The 19,955-nt window shown below is 46.4% G+C and overlaps 2 protein-coding genes across 2 annotated transcripts; one reads left to right on the top strand and one right to left on the bottom strand.

The window, feature by feature from the left end:
* Window positions 1–3,621: 3,621 nt before the first annotated feature.
* Window positions 3,622–5,643, bottom strand: PtA15_10A632 (uncharacterized protein; the record flags this gene model as incomplete). The annotated part of the gene is made up of 6 exons (XM_053160828.1): window positions 3,622–3,795; window positions 3,899–4,008; window positions 4,088–4,578; window positions 4,679–5,066; window positions 5,165–5,281; window positions 5,370–5,643. 6 exons carry the CDS (start codon window positions 5,641–5,643, stop codon window positions 3,622–3,624), a joined length of 1,554 nt encoding a protein of 517 aa, XP_053024763.1.
* An 8,903-nt stretch (window positions 5,644–14,546) lies between these two features.
* On the top strand, window positions 14,547–17,693 carry PtA15_10A631 (uncharacterized protein; the record flags this gene model as incomplete). Its single annotated transcript, XM_053160827.1, has 5 exons — window positions 14,547–14,624; window positions 14,745–15,746; window positions 15,847–16,025; window positions 16,118–17,001; window positions 17,659–17,693. 5 exons carry the CDS (start codon window positions 14,547–14,549, stop codon window positions 17,691–17,693), a joined length of 2,178 nt encoding a protein of 725 aa, XP_053024762.1.
* Window positions 17,694–19,955: the final 2,262 nt, after the last annotated feature.

The raw sequence follows: 19,955 nt of genomic DNA, 5'->3' as shown, positions 1-19,955 counted from the left end.
TCCAACAGCCCTCGGCCCTCTTGATGACAAGGTTGTACCCAGTTGTCAACCGGGAGGGATTCCTTATGTATCCACTTGGTGACCTGACTGTTGAAGTGTCAATCTAGCACTGCTTAACACATTGTTGCTTACACATCCAATCACCATTGGAGGCAACACCACCACACATCATCATAAGCATACATCTACTGTATTCAACTGCAACATAGCAATGTGTACTTAGCTCAATGGTTAGAGCATCACTCATGAATGTTGAGTATGTGAGTTCAACTCTCACAGTACACGAGGTTGTGGGTTCAACGCCCACTTCACTTGGACCTTTCTTTTCACTTGTGCAATATGACTGTGCCAGTCATTGAGGGGGCTGAGACCCACTTGATGACTGGTGTGTGCTGGTCATCAAGTGGGTTATGTATCCACTTGATGACCGGAATGTGCTGTTCATTGAGTGGGTTTGTTTTTGAACGGGAGGGATTGCTCCTGGTTGACATGGTTTTCTGTTGTTGACCAGGAGCTATTCCTAGTCAAAACTGAGGGGGGGGGGGGGGTCTTGTTGACCGGGCGGCAGGCTGATGCTGGCTGACAAGCCCAGGTTGGCAAACCTTGGATCCCAGCTGAGCATTTGCCTCAGTGACCATGCAGATCCCAGCTGAGCAATTGCCTCAGATCAGCTCAGTCTTGTCTAGTGCACAGCTGTGCACTAGAAAGATTTTGAGCAACTTAAAAATATTCCAGGCTTTTCCAGCCTGGGATTCATTTGTATGAACCTGGTTCTAATTGAGTATTGACTCAAGTATGCCACATGTCAACTGGCAGCAGTTTCTCGAGTTTTTTTCATAGTGTAAAGGAGTGTATTTAGCTAATATGTAACAGTGGTGACTAGGGGTGATATTGGCTGTAGAATCCATTTCTGGGGTCCATTTGGTGGTATCTTGAGGCCTAGTATGAGTAATTATGTGGCATAGAAAAACTTTTTATTTTTCCCCTTTTCCGTCTTCTACAACGTCAGCACTGCAGGACTTGAGATCACTCCAGTTCATTCCATTTTGCATACACCATGCATGTTACCCTGCAGCTGCCAAATCAGGGAGCATTTCTAAAATGGACTAATAACTTCATGCTCACTAAAAAAGTTCCGGAGATTTATTCACACAATTTTCTAAATTAACCATGTGAATTCCATTTTTCTGACTTTTTTTTACAAGCTGTTTTTATGAATTTTTTTTTTCATGAAATGTGTAGTCTCTTCCTGATATTCAAACAGGCTTAGAAAAAGAAATCAGAAAATATTTTTTTTCTTTTTCTAATTTGGTGCAGTCAAGCCAACAGGTAGGCCAACAGCAGAATCCTGCCAGTTTTTGACGTCAGGCAGCCCAATTTGGCGGGATTGCACCTTTTTCTTTGTCTAGAGTGATGCGGTCAAGCCAACGGCACGAATGCAGGTAGGCTGATGTCGGAACCCTGCCAGTTTTTGACGGCAGGCAGCCCAATCTGGCAGGATTGTACAGATCAGGTTATGCCTGACCAGTGCTCGACCGCGGCACAGTGTGGGGTCAAGCCAACAAGTTCTGTTGAGATTTGACTCCGGAAGCAATGACTAAAGCAAGCACAACAAGAGAGGCCAAAAGGCTCAAGGAAGGGGGACAGTGAGTATGAGTGCTCACTGGATGCGGCTCAAGGGTGACGCGGAAAAAGAATGAGATGAACCGATGGGGTTGATTGCATGTGGTAGGCTATGTTTATGTAGACTACATACATGGATCAACTTGTGAGAGACAGCATAATGAATATGAAATGAAAATGAATAGAAGGATATGGAACTCTCAAAGGTATCACAAGTCTGTCACAAGCAGAGCGCGCGCGCATCAGAGAATAAGGAGCAAGGGAAAGATTGACAATCTAATCTCGGCAGGGACAAGGTCACAAGGTAAGTACAGAAGGCAATCATGACCACAAAGTACAACTATATCATAAGATTTGTTTGAGCATAAGTAGTGAGCAGATTGAGGCTAATGGAGTCCAGTGAGGTGACTAGGAAGGGGAATGGAGGCAGAAGGCAAAAAGAGGAGAGTCCAGGAGGACAAAAATCCAACAAGTTCCACCCAAAAATTTTGACCTGTGGTGTACAGGACTGTGGCTGAAATGTAGAAATTATTTTTAGCCACATGAGCCCGCAAGCTTTCTTGCTTCTGCTGTAACCAAAATACTAATTCCCTATTTGTTGCATGATAATTAAGCCTCATGGATATTATATTTCAAGTTAAATGTGAAAAGAAAACTTTCCCTGCAAAAACTGAGGGCAAAAGAGATGTCTGCTGAATTTTCAAAATTCACAACACTAACCAATGGGGCCTTGAGTTTAGCAAAGTTGAAATTTTATTTTTGTCATGAAGTGTAATGGGGAGTTCTTCTGGAATTTAATCCAGCTTAAAAGTACATTGGCAAAGATGACTTGGCCTCTAACTTGACACAATCCCCCCCCTGGTGGGAGGCTTGCTGTGGCTGGCCGCAAAGGGGCCCCTCCCGCAGGGAGGGACTTGTGCACAAAGTAAAAAATATGGCTGAGAAAGAAATCATGAATGGCTGGACTTAGCATCCCCCAGCCTCCCCCTCAGCTCCTGCGGACCTGTCCCAGACCCAAAATATACTTCAGAACCACAGCTTTCAAATGGTGCTGGTCTCATCTCCTCAATCCCAACCGTTTTCCTTGTAATAATCTTTTAAAAATAAAAAAACACAACAAAATGTAAACCAAGGCATTACAACCATCATGCCTTGTGGATATTGGATTCACAAGCCTGCAGATATCTGCAGATCCTACACCTGTAGCCACTCAATTGTTGCAGATAGGATATTCAATTGTGCATATTAGGGGGTATCAAATATGAGAAATCCACAATTAGAAACCAGTCAATTAGCCAAAAATGAAATTTGTCACCAGTGGTTCCCAAAATGGAATAGAAGAAGGACCAGCATGTTTTAAAAATGGTCGGTTTTTTCAAACCCGTCAATTACATAATGGTGGATTTTGTCATATTTGATACCCCCTATTATCAGAAAATCCAAAATTGGATCTTCAGAGCAATGGAATATCCTTCAGGATTCCTTTGACCTTCAAAACAGGTTCCTACAATCAGTTTTGGATTTTATGCCTCAGAAACTTGGGTGAGGGTGCACTTCAGTACTGTTGAGAGAACCGTCTACTCAGATGTCTCTGTACATATCTTGTTGATTTTTAAATTCTGTTTTTGTGTTTTTAGGGTTGAAAATCCTTCCCTTGTCTGCCAGCTTTCAGACATTATGCATAAGCTTCCCCTACGGAGAGCCCTCCGGGCGGGGTCCCCCGGACCCTCCGTTCAAGAGGCTTAGTTAAGCTAGACTTGGCCTCTAGTGTATCAAAAATCTTCAAGTATCAAGATGGCATTTGTTTATTGATTCAACAAACAAACAAATAAATAAATAAAATTATCTAGTCTAGCATGTAGGAAAATATTGAAGATTATTCAGTCAAAGTGAATTTTTGCTTCTTCAAGAAACTCAGACCACTACATCAAGTCAAATCATGTGTGGTTAAAAATACAACTCTTTCAACTTCGGTGATCCCAATGATGGACTGATAAATCAAAGGGTAAATTGGTGAAATCCGAATAGTTTCTTCTCTGATAATTCATCTTGATAATATTTAAAACTCATGAATGCGAAATGGCTGTGTTCTTTCTGTATGATGGCACATTTGAAAACTTGACGAATCTGGTCGTTCTTCAGAGTTCGATGCATCAGTTTGATGCGAAACGTCTTTGGGTAACTCCGATGAGGCAACAATAGCTGTAAGCTGTTTTGTTTTAAGTGTTAGCCTCTCTTGAAATTGCTTGAAAGAGAGCAAAAGGATTTCACATACTGTCGCCAGTAAAAAGCCCCCAACTGTCCAAATCATCCCGCCGTATTTTAACTGGTTAAGACAAAGCTGAGGATAAGAGGTCCGGATTGGCGCGTCCTGCGAATTAAAAACTGAGTACCAATCGAATAGCGAGAAAGAATCTTCAGCAGCGGTAGAGGTCTCTTCTACCAGGTTTGAAAATGCACGGACCATATGACAAGCCAAGAGTGATGTAGCAACCTGAGATCATACAGATAAGCAACGCTTGCCACATCGTATTTGCAGTGTACTGCCTCAAGGTCAAATACTGCGCTTCGAGATTGGATTGAAGGACTTGATCCTTCTCATCCAGGTGCCGTATCAAATCAGAGTTCCAGAGCTCTGCGCCCACCTCAGTTCCCCGCCTAAGACATGGAGTGATAACCTTCCAGTCTATCCAACAGGAGGCCTCTCGGGTTTTTGGGGGTTCAATTTTGTTGACTGATTCGAATTGAATGATGAAACCTTCAGCGCGGGAATCAACACTAGCGGTCTCTGCCTTGTCGAAAGGCGGTCCTTTGGCTTGCTTTGATTCATGAGATTGGATCGAGGAAAGGTCTAGCCCTAGTACCTGCCGTCGATTCCAGATACAACGTCGGTGAATCCTAACTTGTTTGAAAAGAGTTCTCAAAATTGCCTGTGTTGCCCAGAGCAAAAACAATCTAATAAGACCGAAGAAATAGCGCATCAACAGTGGGTTTTGACTTGGCCGTACTCGGGCATCGATGGACAATGGCTGCAGAAGCTTCTATTGCAACTTACATACTTATGGAATGAACAGATATTAACATAATGGCGAACAATTTTCCATACTGGTGCGTCTGTTCACCATCGCTTTTGAGGTCTTGTATCTTCAGGGTCATGGTCGGATTCAGAAGCCAGGTGGTCAGAGGTGCATCGGTAGGACTTGAATTTCCTATAGATTCAATAGTTTTTAGCAGGCTTAGATATCCTTGATGAGCTTGATCAATCGAACGGTGCTGTAATATCATCAATGGGAAGCCAATAAGCACAGGGGCTGCATAACCTAGGAAGATGAGCGAGTTGAAAAGGTTTGGTGAGGCGAAGCGTGTCGACGACCCAATCCGAGGATGCATCAAACGAGGGCCAGCCTCGTTGCAGTGAGGCATGGCATAAAGCGTCACCCATGCTGTTAAAATTTCAAATCAGGCATTCGTCAATACTTCAGCATCAAACATAGGTATTGTGCTCTCATCTTGTTAAGCGAGCCAAGAAAAAGCTACACACTCTTAGACCAGTTAAGATAGTGCAAAAGAAGAAAAGAGCCTGATTCAAAGGATAATGCCCAAGGGCGCACTGGTCCGCCAAAGTCGAGATGCATCAAACCCAGCGCAGCAGTCAATGCTAGATAACAAACAATCATAGTGATTCATTGATTGAAGTTCAGTAGAAAGCATGAGGAGCTGGTAGAAAAATAACATGGGCAACTGACCAATGCCATGGGCAGTGGCGAAGATAGGCAGCAAAACGTTCACGTTGGGCTGCCAGTAGCCTTTGGGATCGATTTGAGCTACCCAGATACGCGACTTGCCGAGTTGTTTGAAGACGCCAAACAGATAGAGTGCGATGATTAAAACGATTAGGATATTTGTCGTCTTAAAAAGAATTTGATCAGGAGCACTGGGAGTGACATATAAATATTGAGAATCGATAAGCTGGATTAGCTGTTCTTGAGTTTCAGACCTGATAGTGATTTCACTGGTCATATCTTGAAGAAAGTAAACAGATGTAAGCCTGGCCTTGCACCTGCAGCTCAAGAGAAGGGGTCATCAGTCAAACGACTTTTGAGGGTTCAGCTCCTAATCCTCCTCTTGCATGATAGTCATCCAAACACCATGTGTATACATAGTCTATACAGGGCATCTCGCTGCATTTGGTGATTTCTTACGTTCACTGGCCCTCCGGCGGCAACATGTACATACGCTATTTTGATCGCTAATTTATCATACACGCCTATGCACGCAGTCCAAGAAAACAATCCACGGAGGTATTATTTCTTTCAAATCCTGCGCCACCTCCACCGAGACTCTATGGACATATGTACTGGGGTGGAGTCCATAACACTACTGGTGGTATGTATTACGCTACGTTGCATGCACACAGATGCACAAACGCAATTTTGCACCGAGGCGGCGAGCGAGAGCTCAGAAGAGGGAGAGGGCCTGAGAGGGCCCTTGGAACGGACTGTTGTAACCTAACCTGTTAGGTTACAATCTGTGACACTCGCCTCGCCCTCGAGACCATATTTAGACAGGAAAACAGACTGCAGAGTCTGTTTTCCCACTTGCATTGTCATTCTCATTCTATTTGTCACATCAGGTTATGAGCCTGTAAATCTTGCCATACCGATTTTCATCATTTTCTTTCTCTCTCTACTAGCAAGGTAGCTTTGAGTGAAGCGTAATCGACCTGTTCTTTAACTTGACTTATACATAGTCTCTCTTGTGGGTATCCCAGTCTAGGGTGTAATTGTCCCGGAATCTTTCGCTATCCACCTCTCTCTACCTCAAACCATTGTGGCTATTGTTAGGATCTTCCGGAGTAGTCGGGTGTCTGAGGTTATCTGTCTGAAGATCTGAGTTTACCTTCCGCATATCCCATTACCCTCTCTGATCAGAAGTAGCAAGCACATAACAATAAAGCAAAGCGGTTATGCCATAACCGTGAAATTATATCCCCTGGCACGGTATATATAGAGGCTTAGACGTTATCTTGTGAATTCAAAGTCTATTCCCCTCTCTCATCTTTCCGGTAAACTCAGACAATCAGATAGGTAATCGCAGGTTACCCGCCTGTTTTGTTTGATTCTTCTGGTTCACTCCCCTCCTTACTTTCTCTTCTTGTATGTCAAATCCCCACCAAACGGATCCCCCCTCTGGACCAAATTGGCGCACTTCCTCCTCTTCGGCCTGGTTGGGTCGTTCAATTGCAGAACTTACCGGACAAGATCTAGTCAAAGCTGTCACTGCCTCAATCCGCGATACCCCACATCAACTAGCAGAAATCTTTGGAACGACTTCGGCACCAACACCCCTCCAACTGCCACAGCGGGCAATACCACTGCCGTTGACCAACAGATTCCTGGAGCCTGGCAACAAGCCGGACCGGCAACGCCTGGAAATTGTTACTGCCCAAATCTACCTCCAGCACCTGTTGCGGGCCCTTCTAATGGCGACCCTGTCCTTACAGATCAACACTACGTTCCTCTTCCCCGTTCCACTTTCTGCAACCCCATTTCCCCTCCCCCACCTCCACCCTCATTCACATCTGCAGTCGAGTTGTCCACCCACAACATCTTGTCAATCCTCAACATACCACCTTATCCTCCATCACCAAATCACCCTCCCCCACAATCTTTTGCCATGGATGATCCACCACACCTCTCGGCTTCACGACAAGCAGCGGACCTAGCTGAGGCAAAGGCGCAGCTTGAGGAGTCAAAAATCATTGGCCAGGCAGTCCATGCTGCTACATTGAATATCCTCGCCAAGAACGTACTGGCAGCCAATGGGGCCAACTTTGAGGTCTGGAGTCAAGAGCTGGGTGAGAAAGCCAGAACTCACCTCAGCAACAAAGACTTCTTCAGCAAGAAACACACCAACACGGTTCTAGAGAAGATCAGACAAGCCATCTTTCTGGCAACTATCCATGACTCCCTCAAGTCCGACGTCCACAAAGCGGCTTTGTGTTTTGCAATGTACGAGCTGATGTTCACCAAGTTCAAGACAATCAGCTGTGCAGCGCAACTTGACGTCTTTTATTGGTTCTTACAGTTTAAGAACGAAGGGAGTCCAACCGCGGCTGGGACAGCAGCCAAATTGAAGGACCTGGCAGAGGAATGGTCAAACTTGAAGATTACTCTGACAACCAACATCTTCATGGGGTTCATTGGCATCGGCAGAGACTCTTCACTTGGTCTGGATTTTGACAGAAGGGTTGAACTTGAACTCCAAAAAACACCGGATAGTGCCACCCCAACCTTCGACCGGTGTAAGACTCAAAAGTGGTTGTGAAACCCTTTTGCTGAATGGAGAAGGGGATGATGGAGGTGCAAACTCTGCCCTTCTATACTATCAGATAACAAGACCCACCAAGCTAAGCTTGGCAAGTTTTAATCAAGTGATAGGTCTGGTCTAGTTCCAGATGAAGTTGTTTGATGACAGGTATGTGAGATTTGAGAGTGAGTTCATAAGCTATTTGCAAATATAAGGGTTGTAGTGATGTGTGAAGGTGATGGTAAGTGTGAAGGGTGGTATGTAAATAACTGGGGAATACTGAGCTGAGGGAAAAACAACTGGGGGGGAGAGAGCTCCTTATATAGACAAATGTCAGGGATTTTAGCTACAAGGGGGACCCTGGATGAGGGATTTTAGCTGGTGGGCTGCGTACAAGTGGTGTCAGAAGATACTAAATACAGGCAAAAAGTGGGGTGAGAAATGAAAGATGATGTCATACTAATGCAAGGAGTGCATAAACGAAGTGGGGAAATGTCAAATACAGAGGTACTTCATGCAAGGGGTGCATGAGTGGTGTCAGACTAATGCAAGGAGTGCAGAAATGGGGTCAGAAGAGTGCATGCAGCTGCAAGGGGTGCATAAATGAGGCGGGGACATGTCAAATACAGAAGAAATGGGGTTGGTCCCCTGCATATGCAGTGGAGATAAGAGGGATAGAAAAGAGTATGTGTTTGGCTGGGGCTGAGTATGTGTATACCTGGGAAAGGTGACTTGAGGGGTGTTGACAGGTTGATGACTGGGGCTGGCCGTGTCCATGAGGGTCCAAGAGGGTGTAACTTCCAATCCAGCGGGGTTCCAGTGACGCTTCCAGTGGTGACTAGGGGTAAAATTGGCCGTAGAATCCATTTCTGAGGTCCATTTGGTGGTATCTTGAGGCCTAGGGTGAGTAAATATATGTATGAGGAAAAACTTTTGATTTTTCACTTTTCCGTCTACCACACCGGCTTATCCAAATCCTGACGGCGTGCAAGCTTCAAGAGGATCGCACTAAATCTTTGCAGAGGAAAAACACGACCACATCGCACAGTCCAGCAATCATGCAGTCATTGACGGATCTCCCTCCATTCGATCAGTCGGCTTTCCTCATTGACATACCCAAGGCGTAATGGCCAGCAGCGCTGGAGTTCTATCAGGTAACGGCAAATTGATGCTGGGATTGCGGTGATTGATTCCATTATCTCAGGGACTTTCCAACAAGAAACTGGTCTACTCCGGTGAGCCGCCGCCAGAGGGGTCCGGGGGCCTTGTCCTATTGTCCTGTCTCAGCTCTGCAACAACAGGTTCAACCGGCGTCTTTCATGCCAATGGTTGGCGCTGTCTACCCTCCTCTCAATATTCCCTATGGTCAACCTCAATACCTGTATCAACATTTGGCATTCCAACAACCCCAACAGTTTGGGCCAACCCAGTTTCTTTCACCATCTCAATTGCCCTACCCCCCTGCCCAATTCCATCAACAACCAAACAGCCATCAGCATCAACAAAACCTCAGACCAGCTGACAGCTACAGACCACAACCTCATCAAGCTTCCCAACAGCCAACCTCCAACTTCAGAAACCGTCAAGATTCTCAGAGGGGGGGTGGGGCTTCTGCGAAGGAGGCAGAGGTTGCAGACCTGCCGGATGGCGTGGAGGACAGCAACTTCAGGGTGATGACCGCTGAAATTGATGTAAGTACTCCTGCAATTCTTGATTTGGGGGCAACCCACAACCTAACTGGCGACCAATGCCTACTCCACAATTTCCGATTGCTCAAAAAACAAATTGCTTTGAATGTAGCAACTTCAGGAGCTGGAGCCGCTATATCAGGCGTAGGGGAGCTCTTATTCCGAGACTCCGACGGGGTCCCAATTGCCGTGAAGGGTGTGCTGTACTGTGAGCGAGCCTTGTCAACACTCATCTCACTTGCATCCCTCAGGAAGGCTGATTGGTTGTTTTCATATGATTGTGTATCAGACTGTTTCGACGTCTTCAATGGTTCAAAAAAACTGGTCTTCCAATGCCCGTTTGAATGCAATAAAAATTGCTGGTGCATACTGCTGCCGATTATACGGGTCTCATCCGGATTTCTTCAATCAGCGCCAATGGTTTCTCATTTCTCCTCTTTTTATGTCCCCATGTCTTCTCTTTCATGCCCCAACAACAATCTTCTGTCTCCTGTTTCTTTGTCTCCAACACCGAGTTTGAATCCTCCCACTATTGTCTCCAATCAGGAGAAAGAAATTCCTTCCCAGACAGCAATGCAAACAAATATCACTGCTCAGAATGATACGTTTGTTACGCCTTTTGAGTGGATCTATCCGTCCTCTTGGAGGCCAGAGGCCCTGACTGAATCCAAAAAAGTTTTGCTCTTTTGGCACCAAATTTTTGGGCACGTTAGTTTGAGAAAAATCCGCTCTTTGGTCAAACAGCTTTTGGGTTTTGGACTGCCCTCAGATTTACCGCCTGGGAAGATCCATTGTCCAATTTCTGCAATAACCAAAAGCACTAGTTTGAACCCGCTAACAAGCACCATGCGGAGTCCAGCTCGTTTAGAGATTCTATGTACGGATCTAATGGGCCCTTTCCCAGAAAAAGCCATTGACGGGTCAAAATACCTCCTGACACTCCGGGACGTGGCGTCAGGATACTAGTATGTCAAAGGTTTGAAAGCAAAGTCTGAAGCAAACGCGGTCCTTATGGAGGTGATCAAGAAGCTTGAAAAGCAAACTGGAGATGTAGTGAAAATTCTCCGCAGTGATAAGGGTGGTGAATTTGCAAATAAAGCTTTGAATACTTTCCTCAAGGATAAGGGCATAATTGCAGAACACTCCCTGCCATACCATCATTATCAAAATGGTGTTGTGGAACGTTTTAACAGGACAGTTGCGGACATGGGACACACAGTGCTGAGCGACAGCCAGCTGCCCCGTAACTTCTGGGTGTACGCTTTCTTGTGGGCGAATCATGTCCTGAACAGAATCCCAAATAAAGCCAGCAAAGGAAAGACCCCTTACGAAGCGTTGTTTGACCAACCACCAAGTTTCAGCACGTTTAGGATTTTTGGGTCCAAGGCTTTCATCCACGTACCAGCAACACTGCAAGAGCTACGCTTTGCTGCGAAAAGCGGCGCTTTTGCGTAGCGAAGCGGAAACACGCTACTCTGGATCCAGAATAGCGTTAGCACTAGCGGAAAATCACTACTTTGAGCGGTAGCGAAGCGCCAGAACCGCTACTGCAGTTTTGGCCTGCACGTAGCGAAGCGCTTTTTTTTGCCGCTTCGCTACAGTATAGCGCAGCGGAAAAATTGACGCTTTTTGGCGCTAATAGCGCTTTTTAGCGCCAAAAGCGTAGCAAACCGAGTTGCTTTTGTGCCAAAAGCGTAGCGGGCATCTCTGCCTTTTGGTGGAAAATGCCAGAAATAGTACACAAACATCAATCCTCCATCATTTTATGATGTCCAGTATTGATGTTTGAATGGTGCTATGGTAGCGCAGCAAAATCGCTACAGTAGCGTTTTTTCCGCTACTATAGCGAGAAGTGTAGCAAATTGCCGCTACTCTGCGCTAAAAAAAGTGCGCTATTTTCTTTAATTTTTTCCCCTTAAAAAATGTAGCGAATAGCAAAGCGCCAAGTCCGCTACCAAAAGCTTAGCGAAGCAAGGCTAAAACCGCTACGCTGCCGCTTTTTGTAGCGTAGCTCTTGCACTGTTGGTACCAGTGGAACAAAGGGACAAGCTTGATGACCGTGCCTATGAGGCTTTTTTCGTGGCTCACCTGGAAGCCAGCAAGGGCTGGTTGTTCTATGTGCCGTCTACGGGCAAATTTGTTTTGTCTGCTATGGTTTGTTTCGTTGATAGCATACCAAGAGTCACTTTACCAGTGAAACCGGTCCAGCCGCCACAACCAGAGCCTTCGGGCCCAAATAAAATGTCCCTGGAGTTTATAGCCAGACACATCTCTCTTGGTAATTTTACCAATGAGGTCGAGTTTGATAACCAAGAACTTCTGGTTGATGCAGTACTCCAGATGTGCTCTTTCTACGGGGTGGATGTTCCTAAGACGTATAAGCAGGCAATGAAGTCAGGTAATAAGGTGGAATGGGCAAATGCCATTTCCAAAGAGCTGTCAAACCTTAAACAGATGGATGTCTGGGTCGCGCAGCCAATGCCAGCAGGGGCCAAACCACTAGACGGTGGTTGGGTTTCCGCAAGGAAGAGTGGTGATGACGGAAATACCACAAGATACAAAGCGCAATATTTTGCTAAAGGCTTTTGGCAAGTGGCCGGGAAAGACTTTAATGAGACTTTTTCCCCCACGGCAATGTTTGTCTTGTTGAGGCTACTGTTAACGATTGCTGCCAGGTTCAACTGGTGTGTACACAGTTTTGACTTTGTGGCGGCGTACCTCAACTCGCCAATAGACGAGGAGGTGTGGGTCAAACCCCCCAAAGGTGTAAAGTTACCTGAGGGGCACACCTTTTTGCTTTGGAAAGCACTGTATGGTACCAGACAGGCAGCAAGATGCTGGTGGCTGCACCTTTGCGGAATACTAGATAACCTGGGATATTCACCATCTCAGTATGACAATAGTCTCTACGTTCTACGCCATAAAACTCAGACTGGGGTAGTTTGGATTCATGTTGACAATGGTGTGGTGACGGCGTCAAATGAAGATCTGTTACGGAAGCTTGAGGAGGACCTCAAAGATGTGTTGAGAATCAAGTGGTACAAGCAGCTTGACTCCATAGTTGGACTTAGCATTGAACGCACGGCAGATGGATTCATTCTCTCGCAGCCGAAGCTTACTAAAGCACTGCTTGATGAGGAATGGGATGGAGTATTGAAGGCCAAGACTCCACTTCCTCCCAATTTCAATGCGCCTACCAAGGAGGGTGATGCTTCTACGTCCACAAAGTATTTGCATCTCTCGGGCATGATGAGCTACTTGGCAGTTGGCACGCGTCCTGACATAGCGTACGCGGTCAATTACCTTGCACGGTTTTCAGAAAAGCCTAGTGTCCAACACTGGAAAGGAGTGCGGCACCTAATCAACTATATAGCTGGTAGTACTGATTTTATGCTCTGTCTGTTCCCAAAGAATGATCCTAAGGCTTTGACAACCTACTGAGACGCGTCTTGGGGAGGTGAGTTCTCCCGCTCGTCATATGGAGTGCTGATACTTTTCCTGGGTTGCCCTGTCCTCTGGGTGGCGCGTTGACAAGCTACGGTGGCAGCGTCAATGTGCCACGCTGAATACATGGTTCTGTGCGCAGCGACGCACCATACGCTTTGGATAAAGAACCTCTTGAGGTATGTCTTAAAGACGGATTTCATTGGTCACCTGCACTGCAACAACCAGTTGGCAGTGCGGGTGGGCACAGATGATGCATCCAATGAAAGAACACGCCATACTGACAGGGATTTTTATATTACAAATGAGGCGCTATATAGGAAACATACGACACTCACATGGGTCCCGATGTTGGAACAGAGGGCGGATGTGTTCACAAAGAGCTTACCACCGGAACTTTTTCGGCAGATGAGATGTCATCTACTAACAGAAGGGTGCTAGAGTTTTTTTTAATGTCTCTTTCTGTCTAGTTTGTTTTTTTTCTTTTTCTCTTTCTTTTATCTCTTACTTCTTCTCCCTGCGTATCATGTGGCCCTATTTTTTTCTTTTCTCTCTCTCTTCTCTTTCACATGCTCTCTTGTCTTTCATGACTCTGTTGTAGGTAGAGTCTCGAGTCTAGGCGAGGGGGTGGCTGTTGTAACCTAACCTGTTAGGTTACAATCTGTGACACTTGCCTCGCCCTTGAGACCATATTTAGGCAGGAAAACAGACTGCAGAGTCTGTTTTCCCACTTGCATTGTCATTCTCATTCTATTTGTCACATCACGGACAAAGTGTTTTGAAATGTTGGTTCACATAATTTTATGCATGCATAAATCATAAAATCATATTATTTTGGTGAGGAAATTTTTTACGGGGTGGGTGAATTTTACAAACTATGTTTTACAATGCCCCCCCATTGTAAAGTGGGGGCATTGTAAAAATGTATGAAACCCTGAATTAAATTAGTTTTACAATTTATGTGGCACCAACCACACAATGTAAACTAACAGGTTGTAAATCACAATTTGTAATTCACACCCTGGTGACCTGTAACCTGTACTTTTACAAGCTGTCATGTTACAATGCATGTTACAATGTATGTAAAACTGTATACAACCCAGCAATCAATTAACTTTACAATACCTTACCTTACAATGCCTCAAACTTGCAGCTCAACATAACCTCTGGGAAGATTATATGACCGTTGACCTAAGTAGGGCTAGTCCCAACCATCTTCCCATCGGTTCAGTCAACAATATCCGGCTTTATGTACCCGGTCACACAGGGTCACACCCATTGAACCTAAGCTTGAATATTTCATCCGAACAAACTCCTCCCTTCAAAATTACCAAGTACGTACATATCCTGGTCCAGAAACCAGTTACATATCCTGGACCTACTGATATTCATTGCACTATTGCCCAATTACCAGCAGTGAGCACCACCCGCAGCTGACAGCAATCTCCGACTTCATACACACACTAGACCTCCTGCTCAACCATGTCCGCGACCGGCCTACCTTCTGGCCGCCGCTTTCTCAAGATCCACATCCTCGTCCCCGTGCTCATGAACCTCAAGGTCAATCTTGAGATGAACCTTACCGCCTGGCTCAGCACCATTTTCCGTTCTCTTCCCTCTCTCTCTCTCTTGCATAGACCCAGAAACTTAACAACTGATTTTGGAGCTGTGTGTATTTAGGTAAATGTGGGCAAAATCAGCTCGTCTTCTAGCAACCAACAGAACACAGACAAAACATATTCAGCTGGGACTCTTTCAATCGTCCGATCTGCTCTCAATTATCTCTCAATTATCAGACCCCGTACCCAGTCGAAGAATCCATTCCAGTTTGGGAAGCCATTCTATCTGCCAGTCAACTCAACCTGTCAGCATTCCGTCAATAACAAAAAAATCACATTAGCGTTGTATGCTGATGAGACTGGAAATCTAACCAGTTCATCTCCGATCGACCGTACAACATTCGTCACCCACTTCTTCCGTCGATCGATCGGATTCAAGACACCCGCCCGATCCACCCGCAATGAGCTGCAGCCGAGACCAGAGAGCAACCTATATCCACGAGTATGTGGGCAAACCGATAGCGCAACGCGCTCACTCTACGATCTCTCCGAGTCTGCGTACACCAACCTCTGCTCAATCGAGAGCTTCATCAACCACACCCACCATCCCTACCATCCCCACCAGTCCCTCGGCTCCGGCCTAGCCGTCCTAGTGGATTGGATCCGCGCTGAGATCATGGACTGTTTCGAGCACGAATCGGCGCTCGACTCCGGGCTGCTCACCGCCAGCCTGATGATCGAACCGCTCTTCGAGCTCCTCGAAGCGCTCGCAACCCTCATCCAAAGCTGCCAAGAAGGCACAAAGAAATCCAGCCAAGAAGACGCGGTCTATCGCCACCTAGACATCCACATCCGCCAACGTTCCTCAAGCTTGATTCAGGCCGTCTTCAGCTGGCTACTAGACAGGGTGTGTGCGGCTCTCCTGCTCAGCTGGCAGACGTGGCTGGGTGTCGATCTGGGCGGCCGACGAACCATTTGGCCAGACGAAAAGGACCAGCTCTACCAATCCCTTTGGAGCCAATACGGCATTCAACCAGACCCACGACTGTCAGTCGATCCTCATCTCGACCTTGCTGGCGACTATCTGGATCAAACTGAGGCCAGAACACCTTCTTCATATTGCGTTTTGAGTAAACTTCATTCTCCACTCCCCACCTTGCTGCTTATCACGATCATCCAGCAACTCACATTTGGATGCCCTATTCCCAATTTCTCAAACCTAGTTCCGTCCTGATCGCGTCCCAAGTTTTATCCCGATATCTCTGGCCGAGTCAATTTTCAAGGCTGGCGTATCATTGAGAATCCTGCGACACTCGAACCCGTTTCATCCGATCTGTCTCACGTATCCTGCCGAAGAACATGGCCAGTCTCGGTGGGTATGGACCCCTACGGAACTAGAAAAGTACTTTTTTTCTTTACGCATCTGCTTGTTTATCTACATATATCTAGCTTGGTGGGCCCGCTGAGTCCATGCTTTCCACATTTGTCATACAGAGTCTTTAAAGCATTTAACAGACAGAGGCACGACATGAAACTTCAAATATCTGCGTGGAGACATGGAATCAAGCTCTCAGATGATCCATTGGCTACGATCCAAAGATCCAAGGGAGTGTCACTCCCTACCATGCAGGATATTGAACAAGAGCTTGACATAGGCGACTTCCTCAAGGCCATCAGCACTGGCTTGAAGCCCTATGACAACCAAGTGGGCGGATCAAGACACATCGACCAGCGTCGGAAAGGCCTGATCGAGACTGTTGAAGAGCGTCTGAGATCTTGCCGGGTCGACAGAGCTGGGCTGCTCCAGCCCATGGAACTTCCCTCTCTAGATCTGCTGACGGAGGTAACGGTAATTGAGTCACTCCAATCTAGGTCCCTGGAGATTGATCAATGTCTGCTTTCATTCTTCCTGATTGATCTCGACTTCCTTGACCATCTCAAGATTCTCGGCCAGTTCATGTTTTGCCACGATGTGATGTTTAACCAGCGGCTCACCAACGCGCTGTTTAGCAGCAGCCCTGGTGAGGATTCGTCGCAGAGGACCGGTTGGCGCACGGTGGGAGTGAGTGGAAAACTGTTGCGTCGAGGCATCTGGCCACCTGGCGGCTTCGATCTTGCGTTTGCGCTGCGGACGGTGATTCTGGACTCAGTTGCGCCGGACCAACGGCCGGCAGGCTACCGGGTGACGCTGGAGGATCAACTGTCGTTTGCGATCCGGCCGGGGATCAAGGACTCGGCGGCGGGAGAGAGTGGATACAGGGCCAACACAATCGATGGCTTCGGCTTCCTGATGATTGACTTCAAGCCCCCTTGTCTCCTCCCGTCCCACTGCCTCTCCCACCTCCGAGCATGCACCACCTGGCTCGCAGAAAACAGTGGTCCCAGTGTGACCTTTTTTACAAGGCATTGCAAAACTCCATGATGGGGGAAATAATTGTATATTTACAGCGGGTTTCTTTACATTGGCCACACATTGTAAAGAAAAGAAATTGTAAAATTATTTGTTTTTCCTGTTTTATGCAATTTAACAATGGCCTTTTTTACCATGTTTAAGGATTGTAAGAATTAAATTGTAAATTTGCACCTCAAAGAGATGTGGGCACAGTTTTGCAATCTAATTTTTGGATAGTCTTTTTTTACATTGCCCTGACTCTTGTCTGAAATTGCAAAATTATTTGATTTGGGCATATTATGTATTTTTACAATTTCTTGATTTTGCAATGTACCTACATTGCAAAAGAGGAATTGTAAAAATCAACAGCCCCATTTTTTACATAATCAGACAGCTGCAATAACCCCTACAAAAAAGATTTTATTATTTTATGATTCATAAACTATGCAAACCAACTTTGAACAACTTGATAGAATGTCCATAGGGAAATCAGATGTGAACTGTCCTATTGTGAATGTTTTGGACTATATATGTATGTATATGGCAGCCCTTGGTTGAGTGGCATCCCATATTGTATTTGTCACTCTTTAAGTTTGAATTGTGACACTGAAGCTCATTTCTGTTGTTTCCTTAGAATTTTTAGCATGTCAAAGCCTTGACTTTTGGCTAGCAGAATAATCTTGAGACTGTCTTTTCCAACAGCTTCTGTTTAACCCCACCATGAGCCGCAAAGAAAAGCCTGTGACTCATGAGTGACTTGCCAAAGATTGGTACTACTACTGCTTCGAACCGCTGCAAATTTCTTCAATTTGTGTTCTCAATTTTACACCACGGGCACATAATTTTCAAAGTTTGTCGTCAAACCGCCCAATGCAATAATTTGACATCGACTTGCCGCAGCTACGGCAAAAAGCGGTTCCAGTGAGGCAAGACCGCCAATCACCATCTCCAGACGGGCTAAGGCTAGCCTTCCACACAGCAGACCTCCTAGCCCCGTTGGGCAGGAGTTGCCATTGATGAGCCGGCAATCTCTCCACTTTACAACGGTGCTGCAAAACTGTGCTGGCCCACCGTCCAAAACAAAATGCCCTGTATTCGTCCCAGCAAGAATACCGCCCAGCCACAGTCATGGCTACCTGCCACGCATTTATGTACATAGATATGTAAATAAAAACAGTTGTATGGAAAACTGTAATGTAAATTTGATGGGGGTTGCGGATTAGCGTGTCAGCAATGATCCTTGTTTGCATTATCACAGTGTTGTCAAGAGGCCAACCTGTTCAGCTCCACGGGTGGTGGGTGGTCAGTTTGCATAAATAGAGCTTAGTCCTTTGGCCACGTGAGACGCTTTCTCCTCTCAGCTTGATGTGGACATCATTTGGCCACCCACCGAGCTTGAAGTAATGGTGAAGAGGGCCATTCTTGCGCAAGAAAATGCTGCTCTGCCTCCTGGCGAGCCTCTGCTCTTGATCTATGCATTTGTACATATCTGGTTTCTAAATTTCTAACCCCCCTTGTACTGAGCTCTTGTATTTCTCTTTGCTTTCCACACTTCCACCTTCACTTTTTTTTTTTTTTTTTTTGTTGTATTCTGTTTTTCCGGGCAGATTGTTTCCTGCCTTGGATGTGTGCGCAAAAAAAAATGACTCTCTAACATTTCTCACCGTTATTGGTGGCATTGTGCGTTGCACATCGCGCCCCGCTACCGCGAGCAAGCGGGCAATACCTGCCAGTTTCATATTGCCGCGGACGGTCGCACGCGGTAGTGGGGGTGGGGTGCCGTACTAACTTAACACAAGTCCCTCCTGGTGGGAGCGCTGTGGCTGGCGGCGAAGCCGCCCCTCCCGCAGGGAGGGACTTGTGCATTATCCCAAATTTTACGCGGGAGCAGAAAGTTCATTTGGCTGAGAGGTTTTTAAAATTTTTATAGCTCCTCCCCCAGCCTCTCCACCAATATGCCCTATCTGTACCCTATGCTACTTTTCTTTCTCTACAATTTGGACTACTCAGTTTTTTTCTATCTCAATCTGTTGACCTTTTCAAAAGATCAAAAATGCACAAGTCTTCCAAATGAGGCTCCACTTGTTTGGGACTCCAGGAGTTGTTTTTCTGGCTACAAGATAGATAAGTGGCTCAAATTCCTTGCAAGAACAGAACCTACAGCTCTGTGTATTCAGTTTTTTTACATTAGTTGGGATTTGTAGTGTAGCAGATCCTTTCTGCTCCTGCTTAAATCAAGACATAACTCATAAGCCTCTCCTGCGGAGAGCCCTCCGGGCGGGGTCCCCCGGACCCTCCGCCCGAGAGGCTTTGTTAAGCTAGGGTGCCGTACATGTGGCGTGCAATGTTTTTAGTGGCTTATGAGCCACTGTGTATCGGCCGTCTGTTCTGGCCACCCCGTTTGGTGGACGTGCTGCAAGCAGCCGATGTAAGGATGGCTATTGGGCGGGCTCGGGCCGTCCGCGGGCCGGCCCGCGCTAGCCCGTGAAGTTAGCGGACAGGCCGGGCCAGGCCAGTGCAGCCAAGAACGCAGCCCGGCCCAAACCCGTTTACTAAACGGGCGGGTGGCGGGCAGCCCGCGGGCAGCCCACGGGCAGCCTGCGGGCCGCCCGCTATTTCACCAGTCAGACTCAGGTTGCATTACAACCCTTCACCAGTTACAACATATGAAAATAAAAAAGAAATTTAAGATGATTCCTTCGCCCTGGCTGCTTTGATCCAGTCTTGAGTGCACAACAATGCGTCGACAGTTTCGTCATTAAGCCGCATCCGATAATCGTCCAGCACACGCCCACTTGTTAAGAAAGCCGACTCTGATGCCACAGATGTCATGGGAATCATGAGCATTATTCTTGCAAACTGGGACAATGAAGGGAATCGAGCCGCATTTCCCTCCCACCAGCCAAGAATATTGAACTGATCGTCCTCGCTATTGGGGTC

Source organism: Puccinia triticina, chromosome 10A (assembly GCF_026914185.1).
Source record: "Puccinia triticina chromosome 10A, complete sequence".
NCBI lineage: Eukaryota > Fungi > Basidiomycota > Pucciniomycetes > Pucciniales > Pucciniaceae > Puccinia > Puccinia triticina.
Note: the sequence above shows the minus strand (reverse complement) of the source record. Positions and strands in the feature narration are given on the sequence as shown.